Source organism: Phyllopteryx taeniolatus, chromosome 1, assembly GCF_024500385.1.
Source record: "Phyllopteryx taeniolatus isolate TA_2022b chromosome 1, UOR_Ptae_1.2, whole genome shotgun sequence".
Taxonomy (NCBI): domain Eukaryota; kingdom Metazoa; phylum Chordata; class Actinopteri; order Syngnathiformes; family Syngnathidae; genus Phyllopteryx; species Phyllopteryx taeniolatus.
The window spans coordinates 509091-532270 of record NC_084502.1 but is presented as its reverse complement, the minus strand read 5'-3'; the positions used below and the strand labels follow the sequence as shown (position 1 = coordinate 532270).

Below are 23180 nucleotides of genomic sequence, written 5' to 3'. Positions count from 1 at the left end.
ACTGAAAGGTGGTTCGGGCCGAGCGAAAAGCCTTGCAGATGTCGCACAGAGCCCCGCAGGGAGATCGTAACAATAAGAAATACTTTCTGCTCCGACGATGACAACTGTGATTGATTTGCGTGTGTGTGTGTGTGTGTGTGTGTTTGCGTGCGCGAGCAGCAGGCCTTGTTGTTGGAGCAGCAGCGCATTCACCAGCTTCGCAACTATCAGGCTTCCATGGAAGCCGCCGGCCAGTCCGTCTCCTTCCCGGGACATCGGCCTCTGTCGCGGGCGCAGTCGTCTCCGGCTTCGGCCTCGTCCTTCTCCATCAGCGCCCCGGCGGCCCCCTCGGACCCGCCCGTCAAGCCTCGCTTCACCACGGGTCAGCACCGCCTCTCTGTTTTCACGTGAAGCTGTGGTGGCAAGTAACCAAGTGCAAATACTTTGCGAGGACGGTGTTACGTCTCACTTTTACGTCCTACATTTTAAAACAGATAGAATGTACTTTCTACTCCTTACTTTGGCTAAATAGGCTCGTTACTTTTTTCAAACTCCCCAGATGACGACACGACGTAAATAGAGAAGTAAAGTCAACTCCGGTCGAGCTCGACATTGATCTTTCACTTTTTCACTCATTATTATCTCCTTTTAGTTTTTTTTTTTTTTCAATTTAATTTTGGTTAGTCAGATCCCATGAGCAAAGCTTTGGGAACATTGCTAGCATAAAAGTCAAGCCAACGCTAGCTAGCGACAAAACTCGACATGTCGTGTGTATTTTCCCCTCTTCCCATTAAGAGCGCTGTTTAGGTTAATAAAATAAGTATTGTACGTATATTTGACATGAAACATTCATTTTTACATTTCAGAATGTGCAAGTACAGGAGTTGAATTGTACATTTATCTTTACGTCGACTTAAGTACAGCAGCGGTGCCTTGCCTTTCTCAAATCCCAACCCATGAATATGAATATATGAATACGTGTTTGTCTCCAGGTCTGGTGTACGATTCTCTAATGCAGAAGCACCAGTGCATGTGCGGCAACACCAACAGTCACCCGGAGCATGCGGGCCGGATCCAGAGCATTTGGTCCCGCTTGCAGGAAACCGGACTCAGGTCGCAGTGCGAGGTAGCGGCCCTGCATTTCTTCATTGGAGCGCGTTGCGCAGATACGCGACGTTTGATTTGTGTGTGCGTGTAGTGCATCCGTGGGAGAAAGGCCACTCTGGAGGAGCTGCAGACGGTTCACTCAGAAGCCCACGTCCTGCTGTACGGAACCAACCCTCTCAGACAGAAACTCGATTGTAAGCCCGCTCGCACGCGCCGGGTCACGAGGATCTCCATTGACATGACCTGACTCGGTTTTTCCCGTTGACCAGGTTCAATCACTCCCATGTTTGTGCGGCTACCGTGCGGCGGGGTGGGCGTAAGTGGCATAATGCAAGATATGTAAAACACAGACCAAACGGAATAGAGTCGAGCCAACTCAAAGCCGGTAACCGTGTGCGTGTATGCTAGGTGGACAGCGACACAATCTGGAATGAAGTCCACTCCTCCAGCGCCGCTCGCCTCGCTGTCGGCTCGGTTGTGGAGCTCGTCTTCAAAGTGGCCACCGGAGAGCTAAAGGTATCGTCATCATCGGCAAATATTAGTCTTCGCTTTGGCTACAATTATTACTCTGCGAGTGCAAAACGTCTGAGTGGATAATGCAACGTTTGATTTTCCATCACAAGATGGCGCCAAAGCCCTGGCCAATAAGAAAGTAGTAATTGGTGTCAAGGAAGTATTCAGCTCAATTGACAGAACAAGATTTTGGAGCTAAGTTTACACTGGTTTGTTGGTGGACATTACGGAGAGTCTTGACCACCGTGTTTTCAAATCAATGCAATGCAAGATTAGTTTGAAATGATATTGGAGTGTTTTGGGATCATAGTTTGAGCCATATCTACGGTGTATGGTATCGTCGCAAATGTTGCACATCTGTACCCTTGTGAAAATGCTCCGATATGCTGTAACACTGATACCTCATCCTGAGCGTGCCGTGTGCAATTTAGCAGATGCTATTTGCTACAGTTTATTGTCATTCCCAGTTGAGGTTTACTGTAAAACTAAAAATAAATAAAATAAAGAGTTATATATTTACTCAGACACATAGCATCGTCTTAAATAAGTCCACTGGCTTAATGCTAACAAATGATACGAAACGCCATCGACGGGGCTAACATATAAGCATCGATTTTGCAGTACAAACCTTTCAATAATAAATATTGGAACACAAACGGTGCAGAAACACAGACAGCAAAATGATATAATAATACTCACAGACATATATTCTTTCTAAGCAACGAAAACCGGGTTACTACTGCATATTATTCGGTAGGTGCGACAGTCTTCTTTGTGTCTTTTCATCAGTCTTCATGTGATCTGCATGCATATGCAGCACTGCCCCCTGGAGGTGCCATCTTCAAGAAATGCTCGTGTTCTGCATTTTTGAACAACTTTTGACTTTTATAAAAAAACAAAAAACAAATTTTCATGAGAATTGCAAGATCTAATGGCATTATCATACCCAGTAAACATGATACAAATGTAAGTACTTAAGTAAGTAAGTGGTATCAGTTTGAAATATTAGAACAGGAATCGTGAACATTTTGGGGAGGGCATCAGTTACGTGTTTTGCCATTCACGGCAGGGCTCGCTCTCGATTCCCGACGAATAGCGGCGGTTGACTGTATCTTTCACCAAATGTGTTTAGCGCCTCCCATGAAGCACATTTCCAACGGTATTGCTGTGGCTGACGACTTGTTGTCTCGCTCGCTCGTCTTCCCCCCCCCCCAGAACGGTTTTGCTGTGGTGCGACCTCCTGGACACCACGCAGAGGAAAGCACTCCCATGTAAGGCCACAGCTGTCACCACACTCAGTAGAACACTACAAATCCCAACTGTAGGACAGAAAGGATGCACTTTGCGTTTATTAGTACACTGCCCCACGGTATATTTCGTATTCCTTTATTCATTCAAAACAGTAATGAAAACCGAGCGGAGACTTTGTATTAGTGAACGTCTGGCTGTCTGTTGACATTCCAGGGGCTTCTGCTACTTCAACTCTGTGGCCATCGCTGCCAAACTGCTGCAGCAGCGACTCAGCGTCAACAGGATCCTCATCGTGGACTGGGTAACTCGGAAGAGCGCTTCCATTATTTTGTCGGAAGGACATTGCTCACAAGCTGTCATTTAGGATGTTCACCACGGCAACGGCACCCAGCAAGCCTTCTACGATGACCCCAATGTTCTCTACCTGTCTATTCATCGCTATGACGACGGCAATTTCTTCCCCGGTAGTGGCGCGCCTGAGGAGGTGAGAAAATGTGTTCGGGCCAGTGCTTTATGGGAAGTAAGAGTTTGTCTGGTATTTTCTTTTTCTTTTTTTTGGCTAAAACACCGATTGCTGACCTTTCACCCGCAGGTCGGAAGCGGCCCTGGAGTCGGCTTCAACGTCAATGTTGCCTTTACTGGAGGGCTCGACCCGCCCATCGGAGATGTGGAGTACCTGGCTGCCTTCAGGTACAGGACGGACCCTCCGAGACACACGGATGATGTCGGACAATGTTTGAAATCTTGCCTCGTAGATCCGTGGTGATGCCCATCGCCAATGAGTTTGCTCCAGACATGGTGCTCGTGTCCTCCGGCTTCGACGCAGTGGAAGGACACCCTCCGCCACTTGGGGGCTACGCTCTGACATCCAAATGTAGGCACACCGTCACGGTTGAATGATTCACAGTATAGGGACCGAGCCCTGCCGATAATAGCGCAAGTAATAGAACCCACCCCAAAAAAAGTTTAGAATTGCCTAAATCATTATTCGTTGAAATTGTAATTATACCCCAATCACAAATTTCAAGTCTGTCTTAGAACTTTACCCTTAAAAATGAAACAGATGCTTTGGCTTTTTAAAAGCCACTCAGTACAGCAAAAACATACACACCCGGTGAAGACTCTTGGAACTTTGGGTAACAACCCCGGCTAAACTTAACTCCTCAGCTAACATACAAAAAGATCTTTTCTCTCAGTTGAGATGTAGCCCTTCAACATAGTTCCTTCACACCAATTACTGTACTACTTTCCAATGTTACAGAAAAATCACAAAAACACAAATAGGTGTGTTTTTCTGCAAATAGCTGAGGATATTTTCTCCAGGGAAAAAAATTTGGTGAATTTGTGAAGAGCAAAATGCAAATAGGTGAAGGTTGACTGTACTCACCGTTTCCACGCTGTCGCCAAGGTTTCGGCTATCTGACGCGCCAGCTGATGAGTCTCGCCGGAGGTAGGTTGGTCTTGGCTCTGGAGGGGGGTCATGACCTAACCGCCATCTGTGACGCCTCAGAGACTTGCGTCGCTGCGCTGCTCGGACAGGAGGTGAGCAGGCCGCTTTTCCGTCATCATTGATACTCCTTCCATTGAGTGCATAGTAATAGTATAAGTGGGCATGCTTGTTGTGGTTGCCATTCTGGTTGGCACTTTTGATTTTTACAAGCCGTTCCCTGCACATAAGTTTTGCGAGAGGTGTACATCCATCCATCCATCCATCCATTCATTTTCTGTTCCGAAAAGTGACAGATAGAAATTGTAAAAGAGGAGGCCGAATGATATGGCACGCCCCCTTGTGGAAGGTTTTGAAATGTTTTTGTCACGCGCGTGCTGAAATGTTTTTGTCACGCGCGTGCAGCTGGTGCCGCTGCCCAAGGCTGTCCTGGAGGAGAGGCCCAACCCCAACGCTGTTCGCTCGCTGGAGAAGGTTCTCGAGACTCACTGTAAGTTACACCAGCGTTCTCTAACCTTTTGGGTGCAGGGACCCCTTACAGGGTGAATTTTTTTTTTTCAAGGGCCGCGTCGTAATCCTCGCGCCAAATATACATTACGACCGTGCGCACTCCTAAATGCCGTGGGAATGATTTTGTTTTTGCAATGTTTCAACCTCAGTATTCATTACCTGTTTAGAAGAAATTAACTGAACCAAATCCAACTGAAATAAATTCAATATTTATTCATCAATGCTAGCTGACATGCACTGCTTCCACTAATAACAGGGCTGCGAATAGAGAGAAGCTAGTTTACAAAAGCACAGTAACGTTGCCAACTTAGCGGTTTGGTCGCTGTATTTCTAGACTTTATCGACGATAAAATAGCAAGTATTTTATTCATTAAATAGTTTCATTACCGCTAAGAAACGGACAATGTGAGGGGAATCCTTTTTTACATGATTTTCTGTATGACAAGAAAGGAGAACCACAGAGTTACTGTACACTTCCCCGCCCGCACGGTCGTTCATTCTTTGCATCTACGTTGTCGTGTGACCTCGACTGTCCCCGTCTCAGGCAAGTACTGGCACTCGGTGTGCCGCCTCCCGCCACAGCCGGGCCTCTCTCTTTCGGAGAGCAAGCGCGGCGACTCGGAGGAGGCCGAGGCCGTCAGCGCCATGGCCTCTCTGTCGGTGGCCAACACGAGCGCTGTGGATCACAGGTAAACGCTACATCACCGTCAAATACGAGGGGAGCATTTTCATCGGTGTGTTTTTTCTCTACATCAGACCTGAGGAGGAACCGATGGAAGAGGAAGAACCACTGTAACATGGCGGGGGGGGGGCAATACGCCACGGTGTCACGCTGTTAGCGCTGTTAGCATTGACCTCTCCGGAGGCCACGGCCTCTCTGAGCGGCAAGGAGTCTCGACCGATCCCGTCATTTAGTCCCCCACCCACCGGCCCCCCTCCCCCGACACGACCCAGCACCTTGATTGGTGGAGTGACAGGGGGCGGGCTCAGCCTCAGAGTAGGGAGCCAATCAGGAGACAGAGGACTGGAATCGCAAAAAATCAAAACACGAGTTGTTTTTTGGTGCTTGTTTGGAGCTGTTTTTCTGTCAGTCTTCGCACCCTCCAAGGACCAGTGAGCAAGGAAGCAGTGGCAGATGTTTTTCAAGGGAGGGGGCTCGAGTTCAGGTCTCACCACGCAAAGGTGAGATTCTTTGCGGAAACGAAACGGTGTCCGTGTGACGCAACACCGAATCAACACCGCGGACACAGGACGTCCCGACGGCTGCCAGTCGCAGCTCTGGATTTTCCGTTTTTCTCCACTATTGTTCCATTTTCCGCAAAGGGAATGTCATCTACAACATGCGTTCACCGTGGACGTCGGCTCTTACAAATGTGTTTTCATCAGAGGTTCTGAGAGGAGTGCCTTGGTGAGGGTCCGCTGCATTTCATGATTGTTCAGGAAAAGTTTGCCTTAAGATTTCCTTGTGGGAAATCAGCGCCAGGGAGGGACGAGAATTGGAACAATATAGCAAAAATTTTTCAGCATGTTTACTTGGAACGTGGCAATGCGCCTCTTAAAGAGTTATTTTACAATTTTGGGTGGATGGATCTATTTTTCTGTGGGAAGGGACATGCTGTGGAAGGGTATTTGCCAGCTTGAGTGCAAACGCACGTCGCGAAATGGACTGCTTTGACTCTTCCGTGGCTTCCCTTTGAAAGATAGAAGAAGCGTGAGAGGAGAGGCCGGACATTTTTGCAAAGCGAAGAAAGCCAAAGCACCAATCTGCATCGAGCAAACACATTAGGAAAAGCCTTCTTCCCAGGTCACTGAATTTGATTGTTGATCCTGTGCTGCGCTGGCAACTACCTACAGCAGTTACTCGTGCGACTCCAGTCTTGTAGATGAAATCGCCTAGATTTTGTGCGACGGCCTCGTCATATCGACATGTTTGATTTTTCCGCACCGTCCATTTCCACCACTTTATTTTTTGTTTATTTTTGACTTGCTTTTTTTTTATCCATTTCTGGATAGTTATCGGGCTGCCATTCGCAAAAGGAGTGTCACAGAATTTGTTCCTTTTTGTAAAGAGCGACTTTCTTTCTTTGTATGGCTGTTCAGGCCACTGCGTTTTTCATCGATTGTGTATTTATAATGTACTGTTTATAGAAGATTTGTATATGGAAAATTTCTAAACGTACTCTAATGACAGCTATGATATTGTGAGCGGAACACATTGCGGCGGTACTCCACGGACGCAGAAAACAAAGCGAAACAAGCAGCGGCGTATTTAGCTACTCGTGCGCGGCGCTGCTGCGATATGAAGTCATCACACGGCGCTGCTTTGGACTTTTCCTCGTAGAGTCAAATCACTTTGTTGCCTAAGTGTCGGCCTTTTCTCTCGCGCACGCATTATTTGTTATTTGGAAAGAAAAAGGCCGGCGCACGAGATGCGGAACGGATCCAACCTTCTCATCGTTCGTGTCTGTGACTTTGGGTCGGCATCACCGTGCGATGATCAATCCGTTGCGAGACAATTTGTGTCACTACCTGCGTCCCAAGACGAAGACCTCTTCTTTAATTCTAATCATTTTAGCAGCGGTGCAACTTAGACTAAAGCGTGACTAGTTGAAATAGGTATATCTGGTGCCAATGTGTCATCAGCGTAGTGTTATATTTTGCTTATATTTTCCAGCGACCCTCCTTATCATGTTTTCTCTTCATTTGTCTATTAACGCCCGGCCGTGACGACCATGACACTTATTTCAAGTTTTGATTCATTTTATAAACTTGTAAAATGTGACTTTTTACTTGATGGTCTAACAAAAGCATTCCATTGGATGAATTCATGTGATTTTTGTTGTTGTTGCCTTTTAGACACGCTTTTACATCTTCTTTTTGCTTCCTGCTCGCACCAACTTTAACTCTTTGCATGATTTGTGAGTCAGCATGCCTGCTTGTCTGTGTAACAAAAAAAATTATTTGAGGAATAGAGGAAGAACAAACAAAAAACCAAGAGTTTTCTTCCTATCCGCTGTGCAAACAAAACATTTGAAAAGACTTTGGTCCCAATGACTCCACCGCGGTTCTTCTTGTTTCTGACGAGTGATTTGAGCACTTCAAATGGATCTCGACGGACTGCGTTTGCTCTGCCACGTTCATGAAAGACTCTCCCAAAGAATGTTCCTTTTTCAAAGATGTTTCGACCGGCGCGGTGGACGCTGGAGTAATGCTGCGCTTTTAATTGGGGAAGCAGTTTGGAGGAGGACATTTGATTGTCACGCCCGCATCGGCCAGTCCTGCAACTAACCACTGTGGCTCAAGAGCAATTCTTGGTTTACATGTAAATGGCAAAGAAGACGTTATTTTTTGTTTGCAGTCTATGTCTCTTAACAATGGAAAAAAAAAAACTAAGAAAGAAGTTATTTCTTGGGGACCTACGCTTTGGACGTTTCATCTCTGACATCTAAAAAAATATATTTCTGAAAAATATCAGCGTCTTTGGTGGTTTGTTCTGCAATGTGAAAGTCGTCAGCAGCGAGCTCACAATCGGGGAACGTTTTGACATCGATGAGCAAGAATTGATTTTCTTTTTTAACATTCGAATTGGGTGATCTCCGCTGTGTCGCGGAATCAGATTATCTGTCTGGCGCAATTTTGCAAAGTCCACGTTTGCTCATTCCAACTTAAGATCAATAGAGCTGGTCGTGGCAGGCATTTATTTAAATGTTCTCCTATGAAGATTTGGCATTTTAAGGAATCCTTCATCCGGATACGAAACCGCTGATTTGCCGGCATGCGCATGATTGCGATGATGCGACGCACGAGACGCATAAAAAGTCACCTGACCGATCGCTGAGTGGAAAATCCAATTATGACGCAAGAAGCGGCAATCGGGTGACCCCCTCCGATCACAGCAGGAAAATCCATCGGAATGCTGCGACTGCTCCAGAATCCAGCAAACTGGACCACATCACATCGGTCCTGAAATCTCTACTCTGGCTTCCTGCGAATCAAATCCATTTCAAGATCTTTCTGTGAGTACAAAGCACTGAAGGCTCTTGGACGTCTTCCGTGCATGGCCTCGACTTCCAGACGCCTTTAGGACCTCAGGGCTGTCAAACTCGTTCGTGTCTCGGGCCGCATTGGAGTTATGATTTCCCTCAGAGGGCCGTTAGAACAGTGAAACCATATCAATGTCGAATCACCAAATCATATTATTACCATTACACAACAAATTGAGGGATCACTACTTTTGAAATCAGAAGACAAGGATAATAGTTTGCTCAAGTACTGTTTAAGTTACTGTAGAAGAAGGGTTTGATCACCGAAAAAATGCAATATCTCAACGTTATTGTTTATTATTATGACAATTTGGAATTTGGGTACAGATTTGACCAAAAATCACGGAAGTTTACGAGCATGATTTGCTTTCGCCGGCCGCGCCTGGCCCCCCGGGCCTTGAGTTTGACACCTGTGCCAGAGGTCATCGTTCGCAGGCTTATTGAGGGTTTCCATTGCCCGAACAAAAAAGGTGAAGCGCTGTTTGCTTTTGATGCTCCTCAACTGCGGAACAAACGCTTGAGAGAGATCTGCTTGAAATCTTGGTTCATTTCAATCGACAGAAAATGGAGGGATGGGCGATGCCAGTCTTACAAATTCTCGTCTTACATTGTCTCTTGTCACTCACTCTCTTGTTTTTTGACATCTCAACCATTAATTGGGTGGAGGCTCATGTTTAAAAAAAAAACACACATTTGATTAATTATTGTTTTATTTTAATTGTTTGCCAAAGGGTTAAGTAACGGAGATAAATGGCTATCACCACTTTTAGCAGCGTCCATTTTTGTACGTTGAAGTATCTTTCCTTCTCCAGCGTGCGAGTACTTTTTTTGCGCCGAGTGTGCATTCGATTTATGGGCGTTCAAAAGTGTGCGTTGACGCCCCGTGGCGTCCAGTGGGAGGAGGAGGCCACTTCTCCTCTCTTCTCTCTCTCTCTCGCTCTCTCTCTCTTTCTCTCTCTCTCTCGCTCTCTCTCTCGACCTCTCTCTCGACCGTCGGCGCTGCAACAGTACCAGAAGCTCCCATTATCGCGACCATTTTGGTGGTGGGCGACCTCCTGCAACTTTTTCCTTCCCTTATTTTTTAATTTTTTAATTTTTTATTTTTTTGGGGGGGGGAGTGGGGGGGGTCCCAGCACTTTGTTTCGACATGCCGAACATCGTCCTCTTCAGCGGGAGCTCTCACCACGACCTGTCCCAGAAAGTAGCCGACCGGCTGGGACTGGAGCTGGGCAAAGTGATAACCAAGAAGTTCAGCAACCAGGAGACATGGCGAGTATTTGCGCGATCTTTTTTGACAAGTTGATGCGATTTACGATAGGGTCTCGATAGCTCGCGTTTGACCGTTAGCTCCAAGCTAACAATCGTTTACTGCAGCGTCCACACGTGACTAGCTAGCCTCATGTAAACACAGTTAGCTAGCAGGCTAACGCTAGTGCGTCCATGATCGGACACGGCTTTTCCCTCGTCGCTCGCTACAATAAAATACAAAAACAACATCGTTTCTAAATTAAAGTTGCATATTACGCCTTACATGAATGCCGTGGTTGGAACAGTCAAATGTAAGCGCGTGTGTCCGTGCTGCTAATATTGCTAGCTAACTGTTTCCCGTTAGAAAATGTTGTCACAAATGTCCGCGTTCGCCAAATCGAATTGACCGGCGACACAATTCTGCCAAATAGCAAACCGATTTAGGAATTATAGAACACTTAAACGGAGATTTAAATATCCTTTCATACAATCGTTTGATGATGATGATTTTTTTCCCCTTTTGAAACTCCACAATTGTGTTTGCCGACGTCGAGTGAACGCCAAACACATGCGAGCTCGTCGTTGTCTCGAGCTGAAATAACCAAATTAGTGACTAATTCCATTAAATATTTTTCCATCGATAACAACAACATGGTGGCGTGGGTAATATCGAGTTAATAGAAACAATAGGGATAATAACGTGACTTGAAGTGTCCGCCAGCGGCATCTCGATTGGGGGGCGGGGGGAATAAAAACCTTCGACGCTTAAGTAGGAAGTGTTCTGTTTTAGAGCTGTGTTGAATGCATAATGTGCAGCACTAAGTGTTTAAATCACATGCACGTGATTTCTACGCTTTTTCCCAGCATTGGCCATTAATCGCATCCAGCACGCTCACAGTTGTCTCAGTTGATTGCTGAGTCGGTTTCTTAAAACAACAACTCAAGGTGGCAAAGGTATTGACACACTCTACTTAAGGGGAACGGGTTCATAGACACACGAGGGATAATAACGTTAAGAATCAGGTAACGTGTTGTCACCTTGCGTTTCCGCAGTTTTCAGCTTGGGAACTCGGCTGTTTGGGGGACACTCATTTAAAAACAATTGAGTTTTCTCACCACCAAACTGAAAGGAGGTGAGAAGTTTAGACTTCCGATCGCAGCTCCCACACAAGCTTTTGCCAGCTGACCTTTGCCGCTCAAGGTCTGCACAGCAGCCATTGCTGGCTTCCACAACACCGTTGGACCTTTGCAGCAGTTTCCCACTCGCACAGAGGCTTCATTGCACCAAAGTCAGACAGCTCGAGCAAAACGAATCATTTGAGGATGGCTTCTGTGGAAACTGCTAGTTTTCAAGTTATCCAGGCTCAGTGATCACATGACTGAGGCCAAGTTGGCGTATGACCAGAGCGCCATGTCCCCAACAGGAATGTTTCACACACGCTTGCTGGCGCTTCTGCTTTCGCTACCATCTCGCGCTGCACACAGACTCGGCCCAGACTTGTTCGGCGAGTATCCGTCTCGCAGGTTTTGTCTCGTTCAATCCGAGACTTTTTACACCAAGTACAAAGTCAAAAAATACTGCAAGTACCACCACAATGCCCAACATTAAAATACGGTAGCGCAGTAGGCTCATGGAAAAACCAGGCATAGATTTTACTCCAAAAAGTACAATGAATATTACCATTTTGTAAGCTGCTGTAAAATGATTTCATTAAAATGTATTTCACATAAAAGTTGAAAAATTGTACCTAAATAAATGTCTGAAAACAAACGGTTTTAAAATGTATCGTACTTAAAAAATAAATAAATAAATACAACTGATGTAACAAATGTACCAAACAGGATTTCCCCCAGATTTAACTTTAATACACAGTTTGAATAGTTAATTTTACACCTAAGAACGTGCAAAGCAGAATTAGCTGACACAACAACACATTTATGATAGCTGACGCAAGGTAACGACGACGGCGGTTTACGTTAGCTAATTCAATATTGGCCTACCACCTCCACCACGAGTTAGAACGTATTGCGACGCCTCGGCAAGTGGTCAAGGGTTGACACAGCCGCCAGTGCACGTTCAGTCGCTTTATTGAACAAAAGTAAGAACAAAAAAAAAACATGTAAGAATAAGCGTATTTATACACTAACTGCTATGAGCCCAACTTGCAGACTGGCTAACAGTTAACCAGTAAACAGGCGGCCGCTAACCTGATTCAACAACAGACAACTACGCTCTCATTCGCTGGCGCACACGTCACTCAGCAGGCCAAGCCCCGCCTTTTAAAGCTACACACTCTCAAAGTCACAGATACCGCAGTGGAGAACAAGAAGATGGCGACCCCAAGTGGACAAAAATCATATATGCACCGCACATGCATTCGGTTATTGCATTGTGTTGATATTTTTGTAAAAAAAAAAATGCCGAAATCTATTTTTTCTCGATGGGATAATCGGTAGAATACTTGGTTCTAAAAACATTCACCAGCCATCCATCAATAACTTTTGCGGAATCTGAATATCACTAAAAAAGTTGACATTTTATGAGAATAGTCACAATATTACAAGAAAACATGAGGCAGCTTAGTGGGCAGTCAGCTGTGACAGTGGCTCAAAGTTGGCCAATAAAGTTGATTCGGATTGTGAAGAAGCATATTTTCCCCACGATGCGGATTCATCTTAATTGTACAGCGTCAAAGTTCCACTGGACTTGATTCTGTCGTCTGCCGTTGAACCAACAGCGTGGAGATTGGGGAGAGCGTGCGCGGCGAGGACGTGTACATCGTGCAGAGCGGCTGCGGCGAGATTAATGACAACCTGATGGAGCTGCTCATTATGATCAACGCCTGCAAAATTGCCTCGTCGTCCCGCGTCACCGCCGTCATCCCCTGCTTCCCTTACGCCCGCCAGGACAAGAAGGACAAGGTACACCAACTTTTCATTCAAGGTTATTTGTAGGTTTTTTTTTTTTAACTCAAAATGCACAGTTCCAAACAGTGTTTCCCAGCCTTTGTTTAGTAATTAATTATTTTGCCCGTCACCATACGTTACTGGCATCGATGGTGAAACAAAGACATAAATATACAGTTTGGGATCAATGATGTGATATTGGATGATTTCCCGACGCACATCTAGTGAGCTCTCATGTGTCAAGACGCACTTTGTCACGGTACAGTGGTTTAGAATCACAAGTTTAATGTTATGTTTCTGCTTAATCTTAATGTATTGCTCCCGATATAAACCTGGAGACTCGAGCGTGAGCCTGTGCGAGCTGACGCTCAGCATCCCCAGCACCCGCCGTCGTGTTTTGGCAACAACGCCCACAATTCCAGTTTAGAGCGGAATGCAAATGAAATGCACAGCGTACGTGTATGCTAAAGTAAGAATCTGGAAATAATTTGCTCCACATCGATGGATCCTTCAGCAAGACAAACTTTCTGCGATTGTTTTCGTTGAAATGTGAATTTGCCACTCCCGACTGCGACCGTGTTGCATGCTTGTGCAGAGCCGAGCGCCCATATCGGCCAAGCTGGTGGCGAACATGTTGTCTGTGGCCGGCGCCGACCACATCATCACCATGGATCTCCACGCCTCGCAAATACAGGTGAGCGTGCCCACGTGTTTACGGGAGCATATTGTTGTTGTCAGTTTTTAACTGAGCTCGCCGGCTGATGTCACGTTTTAACCAAGAAAATTACTTTAGCTAGTCTAGTCTAGTCTAGTCGGGCCAATGTGCTCCAACGAAAGATGAAATTTCTTAACAAATTGGCAGCTCGCAAATGACAATGCAGACAATATTTTTTTTACCTTAAAGGGATTTTTCGACATTGCTGTGGACAATCTGTACGCAGAGCCGGCCGTCCTGCAGTGGATACGAGAAAATATCCCTGAGTGGAAAAATTGCATCATTGTGTCTCCCGACGCTGGCGGCGCAAAGCGGTAAGACGCTCCACAGCGAAGAGAAGAAAAGCTTCTGAGGTCCAATCATCCCCAGCAGTTTTTATTCAGCCGAGCATTATTTTACATTCGACAAATCTCATGGCACACCACCAAACACAAATGACACAGAAGGCGTATGTGTTGAAATAATGATCTCGTCTCGCAAATGTTGTCTTTTTTTTTTTTTTTTTTGCCCGCCTCTCGCCCAAAGTCAGCTGGCGTAGGCCCGAGCACGCCCGCGTCCCAAGTGAGAATGAGCGCTACCGAGAATTGACTGAGAGATAAGATATGCTAGGAAATCTTGGATTGGTTTCGTCAATACAGTGTTCCCTCGTTTTTCGCGGTTAATTCGGAGCAGAACCCCCCGCCAAAGGTGAAAAACCGTGAAGTAGGATTTGTCTTGATAATATTAGTGTCCAAACTCACTGTCTTTTCCCTGCAATCAGCAATCCACAATGCCAATGCAGCTTCCATTTTCACAATTCTCTTATTACGCAGAGTTACCACACGTTTGGCTTCCTTATTGAAGCAGTTTTGCTGATGTTTGCTTCCTCTTTCTTGATGTACCACACTGTAGATTCATTCACGCCGTAATGGCATGCCACAGATGCATAACTTCTGCCCTCTTTGATCAAATCTAAAAGTTTCACTTTTTCGCTGATGGTCATCAACATCATCTTCCTCTTGGGCGCCCCGGAGGAAGCTTTCGCAGGGGTACAGCGCTTCGGCGGCATTGTAAGGGCTTGCTTAACTAATCCAAAAAGTGATCATTTAAACTAAAAAAGTTATTGCGAAAACAACAGCGTGGACGAGACTGGCGAGACACAACAAGGGAAGATGCCGGGTGAGGCTGCGATGATGCGCAGCCAATCGGCTCACGGGATAAATCCACTCGTGCTCTCACTGGTCGATCATGCGCCGGGAACCAATCACGCGCCTTGTATGAGTGCCCGTACAGTACAGGCATGTACAAAGCCTCTGAGTCAACTCATCTCTTTGGTTGGCATGCAGGGAGGGAAACCTTCTCTCGCGCGCATCAACATGAAACAACGCGTCTTTCAGCAATATGGCTGCTGATATGGCTGTATTTTTTATTATTATTATTTTTTATATTATATATATATATATATATATTTTTTTTTTATATTTTGGAATAACCAGCGAAGCACTGAAGCCGCAAAACGTGAAGCACGAACTGGCGGGAGAACACTTTATTTATATTGTAAAAATCAGCTAAGTGAGTAAGATCCCTATGGTTCATATTTGGGCTGACCAGCAGCCCAGTGCCCCGCAAAAAAATTAGATGCGCCCCTGCACAGAGCGACAGAATGCGATCTCAAAACGAGAACAGTCTGTACTTAGCTGGACGATTGTTGACGATTGTGAGAGCAAAAATGTAGATATGAGCGCTTGATGATGGCAGCCAACTCACTTGATGTTGCAAGCAGCAGTTTGGCAGATAGTGAACAATTATTCTCCCAAAAGAGGTTTCCAGCTTTTAATTCCGTCTTGAAGTTCACTGTCAACCTAAACATCAAACAAAGAGAATTACCATAATTTCCCGTGTATAATACACACCCCCAAAGTTGACCTCAAAATTCTGGAAAACCCTTCTACCTATGTATAATGCATTTTTACAATGCATGATTTTGGATTGTAATTGCATTTTGATCTATATTTTGTTAGGTTTTTTTCCCCAAAAAAATTCTGAAGTTAAGCGCTTTATTTGAACACTTTTTTCCTTTTTTTTTTTATTTACTTGCTCTTGTTTTGAAATTAACAGCTCTACTTTTATTTAGTAAATTAGAATACGCAGTTTTGCTGATATGTTTGATTACCCAGGCAGAATTTTTAAGATGTGTACAATTCTTTAAAGAAAACATGGACCAGGTGAAACACATTTGATTTAATTTTGATGGGATTCAATTTAAACGGTCAAGCATTTCAGAAAAGCGTTATCATTAAACAAAACGTAACCGTAAAGAAATTGATAGTTGTTGTTCATTCAGTCATATTTAAAAAAAAAAAAAATATTTCACAAATTCTGCCAGTGTATGTAAACTTATGAGCACAACCGTACATATACGCAGTCATAGGTCCCCTGTCATATTGGAATGAAAGTGTAGGCTACACTTTTTTTTTTTTTTTATAACCACGAGGTGGCGGTGGTATTTTGGAATGAAAGTGTACATCTTTTTCATAAACACTAGATGGTGGCATACATTTATAAAATGTGAAGGTTTTTTCCATTTGCCCCTATACCTATGTATAATGCGCACTATTGACTTTTGACAATTTTTGGGGGGGGGTGCGCATTATACACGAGAAATTACGGTACACGTCGGAATGTCTGCTTAGCTTCATGCTAGCCAACAATGCAAAATACCATAGATGGGCTAACAAATTTCAAAAATTAGTGTTTTGACGTGTTTTCACAGAACCAATTCAAGTCTTATCTCTAGGCAGTCCTACTGCAGATGTCGTGGGCAGTAAATGGCTCTCGGACCGTAGTTTGGACACACTTGATCGAATTGTCTCTATAAGTCGCTGGCATAGAATGATAAACAATGATACATTATGTACAATAAATAACAAATAATTTCCAGTTGTGTAATGGCCGTGTGGCGGCACACTAAAGTGTCGCGGCGGGCGCCGGTTTCGGTTTTGCTACGCGACGCGAGACGTGACTCTCCCGCCGCCCGTGCAGCGTGACGTCCATCGCCGACCGCCTGAACGTGGACTTCGCCCTCATCCACAAGGAGAGGAAGAAGGCTAACGAAGTGGACCGCATGGTGCTGGTGGGCGACGTCAAGGACCGCGTGGCCATCCTGGTGGACGACATGGCCGACACCTGCGGCACCATCTGCCATGCTGCCGACAAGTCAGTCGCCGCGTGCGTGCGTGCTTGGACTCTTTCCAATTCGGGTATTTTGACATTCCCCTTACTCGCGCTTCAGGTTGATCGACGCCGGCGCCGTTAAAGTCTACGCCATCCTCACGCACGGCATCTTCTCGGGTCCCGCCATCTCTCGTATTAACAACGCGCCGTTTGAGGCGGTGGTGGTGACCAACACGATCCCGCAGGAAGAGAAGATGAAGGCCTGCCCAAAAATACAGGTGCATAGCAACGAGAATACACTAACACACACTCACCTCACTCTGCAAAAAGGACCACTTTTTGCGTTTTTTTTTTTTTTTTTTTTCTAATCCGGATGTCCGATATCGATCCCATATCAGCAAAAACAATAAAATAAATAAAAGCGAGTAACAGATTATATTAGACTGGATCTAAAATATCTAAAATACCGTAACTGAAGTGAACTTGAATTATTTTGCCTCCTAAAAGTGTCATTTGTATTTATTGAGGTTATTTTTCACAGTCTATCCAATTATAGAATATGCTAATGTTTAAGTTAAACAATGCAATTAAAATATTTGTTTTAATATTTTCCCCTGTATTTTCTAATTGATTAATTCAATCGTAGTATATGCTCTCCTCCTTGAGCCGTCACCTTGTCGTGGTGGAGGGGTTTGTGTGTCCCAGTGATCCTAGGAGCTAAGTTGTCTGGGGCTTTATGCCCCTGGCAGGGTCACCCATGACAAACAGGTCCTAGGTGAGGGACCAGACAAAGCACGGCTCAAAGACCCCTAATGATGACGACAAACAATGGACTTCGTTTTCCCTTGCCCGGACGCGGGCCACCGGGGCCCCCCACTGGAGCTAGGCCTGGTGGTGGGGCTCGAAGGCGAGCGCCTGGTGGCCGGGCCTGCACCCATCGGGCCCGGCCGGGCACAGCCGGAAAGGGTAACGTGGGTCCCCCTTCCCATGGGCTCACCACCTGTGGGAGGGGCCATAGGGGTCGGGTGCAGTGTGAGCTGGGCGGTGGCCGAAGGCGGGGACCTTGGCGAGCCGATCGCTGGCTACAGAAGCTGGCTCTAGGGACGTGGAATGTCACCTCTGGCAGGGAAGGAGCCCGATCTGGTGTGTGAGGTCGAGAAGTTCCGACTCGATATAGTCGGACTCGCCTCCACACACACCTTGGGCTCTGGTACCAGTCCTCTCGAGAGGGGTTGGACTCTTTTCCACTCTGGAGTTGCCCATGGTGAGAGGCGTCGAGCAGGTGTGGGTATACTTATTGACCCCCGGCTCGGCGCCTGTACGTTGGGGTTCACCCCGGTGGACGAGAGGGTAGCCTCCCTCCGCCTTCGGGTGGGGGGACGGGTCCTGACTGTTGTTTGTGCCTATGCACCAAACAGCAGTTCAGAGTACCCACTCTTTTTGGAGTCCTTGGAGGGGGTGCTGGAGAGCGCTCCCGCTGGGGACTCCATTCTTCTGTTGGGGGACTTCAATGCTCACGTGGGCAATGACAGTGAGACCTGGAAGGGCGTGATTGGGAGGAACGGCCCCCCCGATCAGAACCCGAGCGGTGTTCTGTTATTGGACACCATAACGAACACCATGTTCAAGCATAAGGGTGTCCACACGTGCACTTGGCACCAGGACACCCTAGGTCGCAGTTCGATGATCGACTTTGTGGTCGTGTCATCGGACTTGCGGCCACATGTCTTGGACACTCGGGTGAAGAGAGGGGCGGAGCTGTCAACTGATCACCACCTGGTGGTGAGTTGGCTCCGATGGTGGGGGAAGATGCCGGTCCGACGTGGCAGGCCCAAACGTATTGTGAGGGTCTGCTGGGAACGTCTGGCAGAATCCCCTGTCAGAAGGAGTTTCAACTCCCACCTCCGACAGAACTTTGCTCATGTTCCGGGGGAGATCGAGTCCGAGTGGACCATGTTCCGCGCCTCCATTGCTGAGGCGGCCGACCGGAGCTGTGGCCGTAAGGTGGTCGGTGCCTGTCGTGGCGGCAATCCCCGAACCCGTTGGTGGACACCAACGGTGAGGGATGCCGTCAAGCTGCAGAAGGAGTCCTATCGGGCCTTTTTGGCCTGTGGGACTCCTGAGGCAGCTGATGGGTACCGGCTGGCCAAGCGGAATGCAGCTCTGGTGGTCGCTGAAGTAAAAACCTGGGCATGGGAGGAGTTCGGTGAGGCCATGGAGAAAGACTTCCGGACGGCTTCGAGGAAATTCTGGTCCACCATCCGACGTCTCAGGAGAGGAAAGCAGTGCACCACCAACACTGTGTATAGTGGGGATGGGGTGCTGCTGACCTCGACTCGGGACGTTGTGAGTCGGTGGGGAGAATACTTCGAAGACCTCCTCAATTCCACCGACACGCCTTCCCATGGGGAAGCAGAGTGTGGGTTCTCTGAGGCGGGCTCTCCTATCTCTGGGTTTGAGGTCACCGAGGTAGTTAAAAAGCTCCTCGGTGGCAGGACCCCGGGGGTGGATGAGATTCGCCCGGAGTTCCTAAAGGCTCTGGATGTTGTGGGGCTGTCCTGGTTGACACGCCTCTGCAACATCGCGTGGACATCGGGGACAGTGCCTCTGGATTGGCAGACTGGGGTGGTGGTCCCCCTTTTTAAGAAGGGGGACAGGAGGGTGTGTTCCAACTACAGGGGGATCACACTGCTCAGCAACCCTGGTAAGGTCTATTCAGGGGTGCTGGAGAGGAGGGTCCGTCGGGAAGTCGAATCTCAGATTCAGGAGGAGCAGTGTGGTTTTCGTCCTGGCCGTGGAACAGTGGACCAGCTCTACACCCTCGGCAGGGTCCTCGAGGGTGCATGGGAGTTCGCCCAACCAGTCTACATGTGTTTTGTGGACTTGGAGAAGGCGTTCGACCGTGTCCCTCAGGGAGTCCTGTGGAGAGTGCTTCGAGAGTATGGGGTACCGAACCCCCTGATACGGGCTGTTGGGTCCCTGTACGGCCGGAGTCAGAGTTTGGTCCGCATATCCGGCAGTAAGTCGGACTCGTTCCCGGTGAGGGTTGGACTCCGCCAAGGCTGCCCTTTGTCGCCGATTCTGTTCATAACTTTTATGGACAGAATTTGTAGGCGGAGCCGAGGCGTAGAGGGGGTCCGGTTTGGTGGCCTCAGTATTGCATCTCTGCTTTTTGCAGATGATGTGGTTCTGTTGGCTTCATCAAGCCGTGACCTCCAACTCTCATTGGAGCAGTTCGCAGCCGAGTGTGAAGCGGCTGGGATGAGAATCAGCACCTCCAAATCTGAGACCATGGTCCTCAGTCGGAAAAAAGTGGCATGCCTTCTCCAGGTCGGGGATGAGATCCTGCCCCAAGTGGAGGAATTCAAGTATCTTGGGGTCTTGTTCACGAGTGTGGGAAGAATGGAACGTGAGATCGAAAGGCGGATCGGTGCAGCGTCTGCAGTGATGCGGACTTTGTATCGGTCCGTTGTGGTAAAGAAAGAGCTAAGCCGAAAGGCGAAGCTCTCAATTTACCGGTCGATCTTCGTTCCTACCCTCACCTATGGTCACGAGCTGTAGGTCATGACCGAAAGAACAAGATCCCGGATACAAGCGGCCGAAATGAGTTTCCTCCGCAGGGTGTCCGGGCTTTCCCTTAGAGATAGGGTGAGAAGCTCGGTCATCCGGGAGGTTCTCAGAGTAGAGCCGCTGCTCCTCCGCATTGAGAGGAGCCAGATGAGGTGGCTGGGGCATCTGATTCGGATGCCTCCCGGACGACTCCCTGGTGAGGTGTTCTGGGCATGTCCCACCGGGAGGAGACCCCGGGGATGACCCAGGACACGCTGGAGAGACTACATCCTTCGCCTGGCCTGGGAACGCCTCGGGATCCCCCCGGAAGAGCTGGATGAAGTGGCTGGGGAGAAGGAAGTCTGGGCGTCCCTGCTGAAGCTACTGCCCCCGCAACCCAACCCGGATAAGCGGTAGAGAATGGATGGATGGATGGATATTATATGCTTTAAGGTTTTTAACTTTATATGTAACCCATTGGTTAATAATCAACGGGTCAGTTTTTATTTTGCCTACTGTTGTTATATATCGTTCTGTTTCAGTAATATCACATTTTTGGAGCCATTTCTGATGTGCCATACTACAAAATAAGTAAATATGAATAAATATCGTATCGGATCACAATTTCTATCGGCCAATAATCAAGGCTGCAATATCGGTATCGTATCGGAACGGAAAAAGTTGTATCGGGACTTGCGTAAGCCTAACTAACCCCAATGACCACACTGCTCTCGCTCAGGCACTCGCGCACAGACTCACTGATGTCACAAGCCCCACCCCCGCCAGGGCCCCGCCTCTTTAAGGCTAACTCACAGATACTCCAAGCTGTGCATCATTTTCTATACATTTCATGCTTGCAACTCTTCGTGTGTGTTGAAATGTGGTTAAAGTGTGTGGGTGGGGTAACACTAGAAATAGCCAAAGTTGTTTCATGTGGTCCATTGTGGATATTCACCATCTGACGTGTGTACCCCACAACAACACAAAAACGATATCTTGCCTGAGTTGTTGTTATGCCGTCTGTTATACATCGTTGCATAGCCACACGACAGCACCCCAAAATGAAGTTCAATTGCTAATTTAATATGCTGCAAATTCTTAACTACGTTTATTACGGTGCCATTGAATAAAATGGTACGAACACTGCGCCGGCTTCCCGTGCCCGTCCAAATCTGCGGTCACGCGACGCCACCACCGAACTGGAAGCCTTTAACGTCACAAAAGCAAGGGACTTGTAACCTCATCTTTCCAAACCGTTTTCAGAGGTGAGCGACGCCATCAGTACAACAAGGAGCTGACAAATGAATCTGCAGCCGCCGCCTTCCCAAATTGCGGCTAAAAATCGATGTCCTCACAAAACAAGCGTTTGTCGGGAACGTTTTTCTGTGTTTTCAAGTCCACAACTATGGAATAAGTGCCAATGTTCAAAGCAGTCATCATTTAAGACGCACTCATCTTCGTGTGGTAATTAAATTCCAACTCTTGGTCTTCTAGTATTGCCTGTCCTGACGATCCGTGCGTCCGATGTTGCAGGTCATCGACATTTCCATGATCCTGGCAGAGGCCATCAGGAGAACCCACAACGGTGAATCCGTGTCCTACCTCTTCAGCCACGTCCCCTTGTAAAGGCGAGCAGGGGAGGGGCCCCCCGTCGGATCCATCGGCTGCGTGACCGCACCCCTCCCTGAACGGCGTTAAGGTGGTTTTGGCGAACGAGGCCTCGCCCGCGGCTCGTCTCCGAGAGTTTCCATCCGGGAGATGTGACGGACCCCGCCCCCGCCCTCACGCTGACCAAAGCGTCCGTTACGTACCTGTCGTGTCCCGTACTAAACTTTAAATGAAGCGTTCCACTTCCACTCCACATTTGACTTCCAAGAATGTTTTGGTAACTTGCACCTTTAGCCATCAAGTATTCTCATCCGCTGTCGCTGGAAGTCGCGCAGTTGCGGTCAGGAACAACCCACCGAGTCTATTAAAGTGCTCCAAAAAGGTCATGCGAACGGATCGAATCCGGAGATTTGTTTTCGTGTTATTAATTGATAAAAGATTCAAGTCGTGACTGACGCTGAGGAATTTTGTACCTGCAAAGGGTCTCGTTGTTTTTTTGTAACGCAAGTCAAGCAGCTTCTTTTGACAATAAAGCTTTGACACTTTCTTGTGCGCCTTTTTACGCGCTTTGTGCGCTTGGGTCTATTTTCATTCTGACGCCGCGGCAATAAAATGGCGCAACAAGTCCTGTGTGAGTGGTTGTCACCGCGGTGCCCAATCCAGGTTGTAGTCGGCCGAAGCCCCCTAAAGTAGGCCTGGCGACGCTGCTGGTTTCTGCCCCTTTTTTGCGGGAAAATATTTGCGTTTCACAATCGACTTGCCCTTTTAGCCGCAGTTCTGTATACAGATCACCGAAGTCGCCTGCATTATTTTGAAGCCATTTCGCAGACCATTGCCTTCATTGGCCATCACGTAATTATGTCATACCCTTACCGAGATCTTGTCAATATTTAATGCTCGACTCTTGTCTTAAACTTGCTCCCTACCCTCACACATTTCACTACAATACTCATTTCCAAGCACTTTTGTTCTAAATGTTGGTATTTTCAAGACTTGTGTACCTTTTGCATCTGTGGGTGCATACTTTTTTGTGTGTGTGTTTATTGGTCAGATGTTATGATTATTAGCGTTATCTAGGAAAATGGATGGCCGGCAAAATGTGGTTCCGCGTTTTGTGTGGCTCACACCAGCAGGGGGCGCCTCGTCCACT

At 47.2% G+C, this 23180-nt stretch overlaps 2 protein-coding genes across 2 annotated transcripts in view; both read left to right on the top strand.

Annotated features, from left to right (window-relative positions):
- Nucleotides 1–8278, top strand: part of LOC133478258 (histone deacetylase 4-like) — a 29366-nt gene extending 21088 nt beyond the window's left edge. Inside the window, exons 13-26 of the mRNA XM_061774136.1 lie at nucleotides 160–361; nucleotides 972–1105; nucleotides 1178–1280; nucleotides 1356–1402; nucleotides 1495–1602; nucleotides 2815–2870; nucleotides 3064–3151; nucleotides 3215–3334; nucleotides 3443–3540; nucleotides 3606–3724; nucleotides 4259–4392; nucleotides 4703–4787; nucleotides 5352–5496; nucleotides 5564–8278. Of these exons, the coding sequence (XP_061630120.1) occupies nucleotides 160–361; nucleotides 972–1105; nucleotides 1178–1280; nucleotides 1356–1402; nucleotides 1495–1602; nucleotides 2815–2870; nucleotides 3064–3151; nucleotides 3215–3334; nucleotides 3443–3540; nucleotides 3606–3724; nucleotides 4259–4392; nucleotides 4703–4787; nucleotides 5352–5496; nucleotides 5564–5603 (1479 nt within the window). The 3' untranslated portion in view covers nucleotides 5604–8278. The remainder of the gene's footprint in view (nucleotides 1–159; nucleotides 362–971; nucleotides 1106–1177; nucleotides 1281–1355; nucleotides 1403–1494; nucleotides 1603–2814; nucleotides 2871–3063; nucleotides 3152–3214; nucleotides 3335–3442; nucleotides 3541–3605; nucleotides 3725–4258; nucleotides 4393–4702; nucleotides 4788–5351; nucleotides 5497–5563) is intronic.
- A 1566-nt stretch (nucleotides 8279–9844) lies between these two features.
- Nucleotides 9845–22575, top strand: LOC133478309 (ribose-phosphate pyrophosphokinase 2). The gene is made up of 7 exons (XM_061774274.1): nucleotides 9845–10119; nucleotides 12837–13020; nucleotides 13601–13699; nucleotides 13910–14034; nucleotides 16742–16915; nucleotides 16992–17151; nucleotides 21956–22575. Exons 1-7 carry the CDS (start codon nucleotides 9998–10000, stop codon nucleotides 22046–22048), a joined length of 957 nt encoding a protein of 318 aa, XP_061630258.1. The 5' UTR covers nucleotides 9845–9997; the 3' UTR covers nucleotides 22049–22575.
- Nucleotides 22576–23180: the final 605 nt, after the last annotated feature.

Bases quoted from the DNA above. Each gene is read 5' to 3' on its own strand.
- LOC133478309 (XM_061774274.1), top strand. From the start codon at position 9,998: ATGCCGAACATCGTCCTCTTCAGCGGGAGCTCTCACCACGACCTGTCC. The intron at 10,120-12,836 runs GCGAGTATTTGC...TTGAACCAACAG, and splicing joins TTCAGCAACCAGGAGACATG to CGTGGAGATTGGGGAGAGCG. The intron at 16,916-16,991 runs GTCAGTCGCCGC...CTCGCGCTTCAG, and splicing joins ATCTGCCATGCTGCCGACAA to GTTGATCGACGCCGGCGCCG.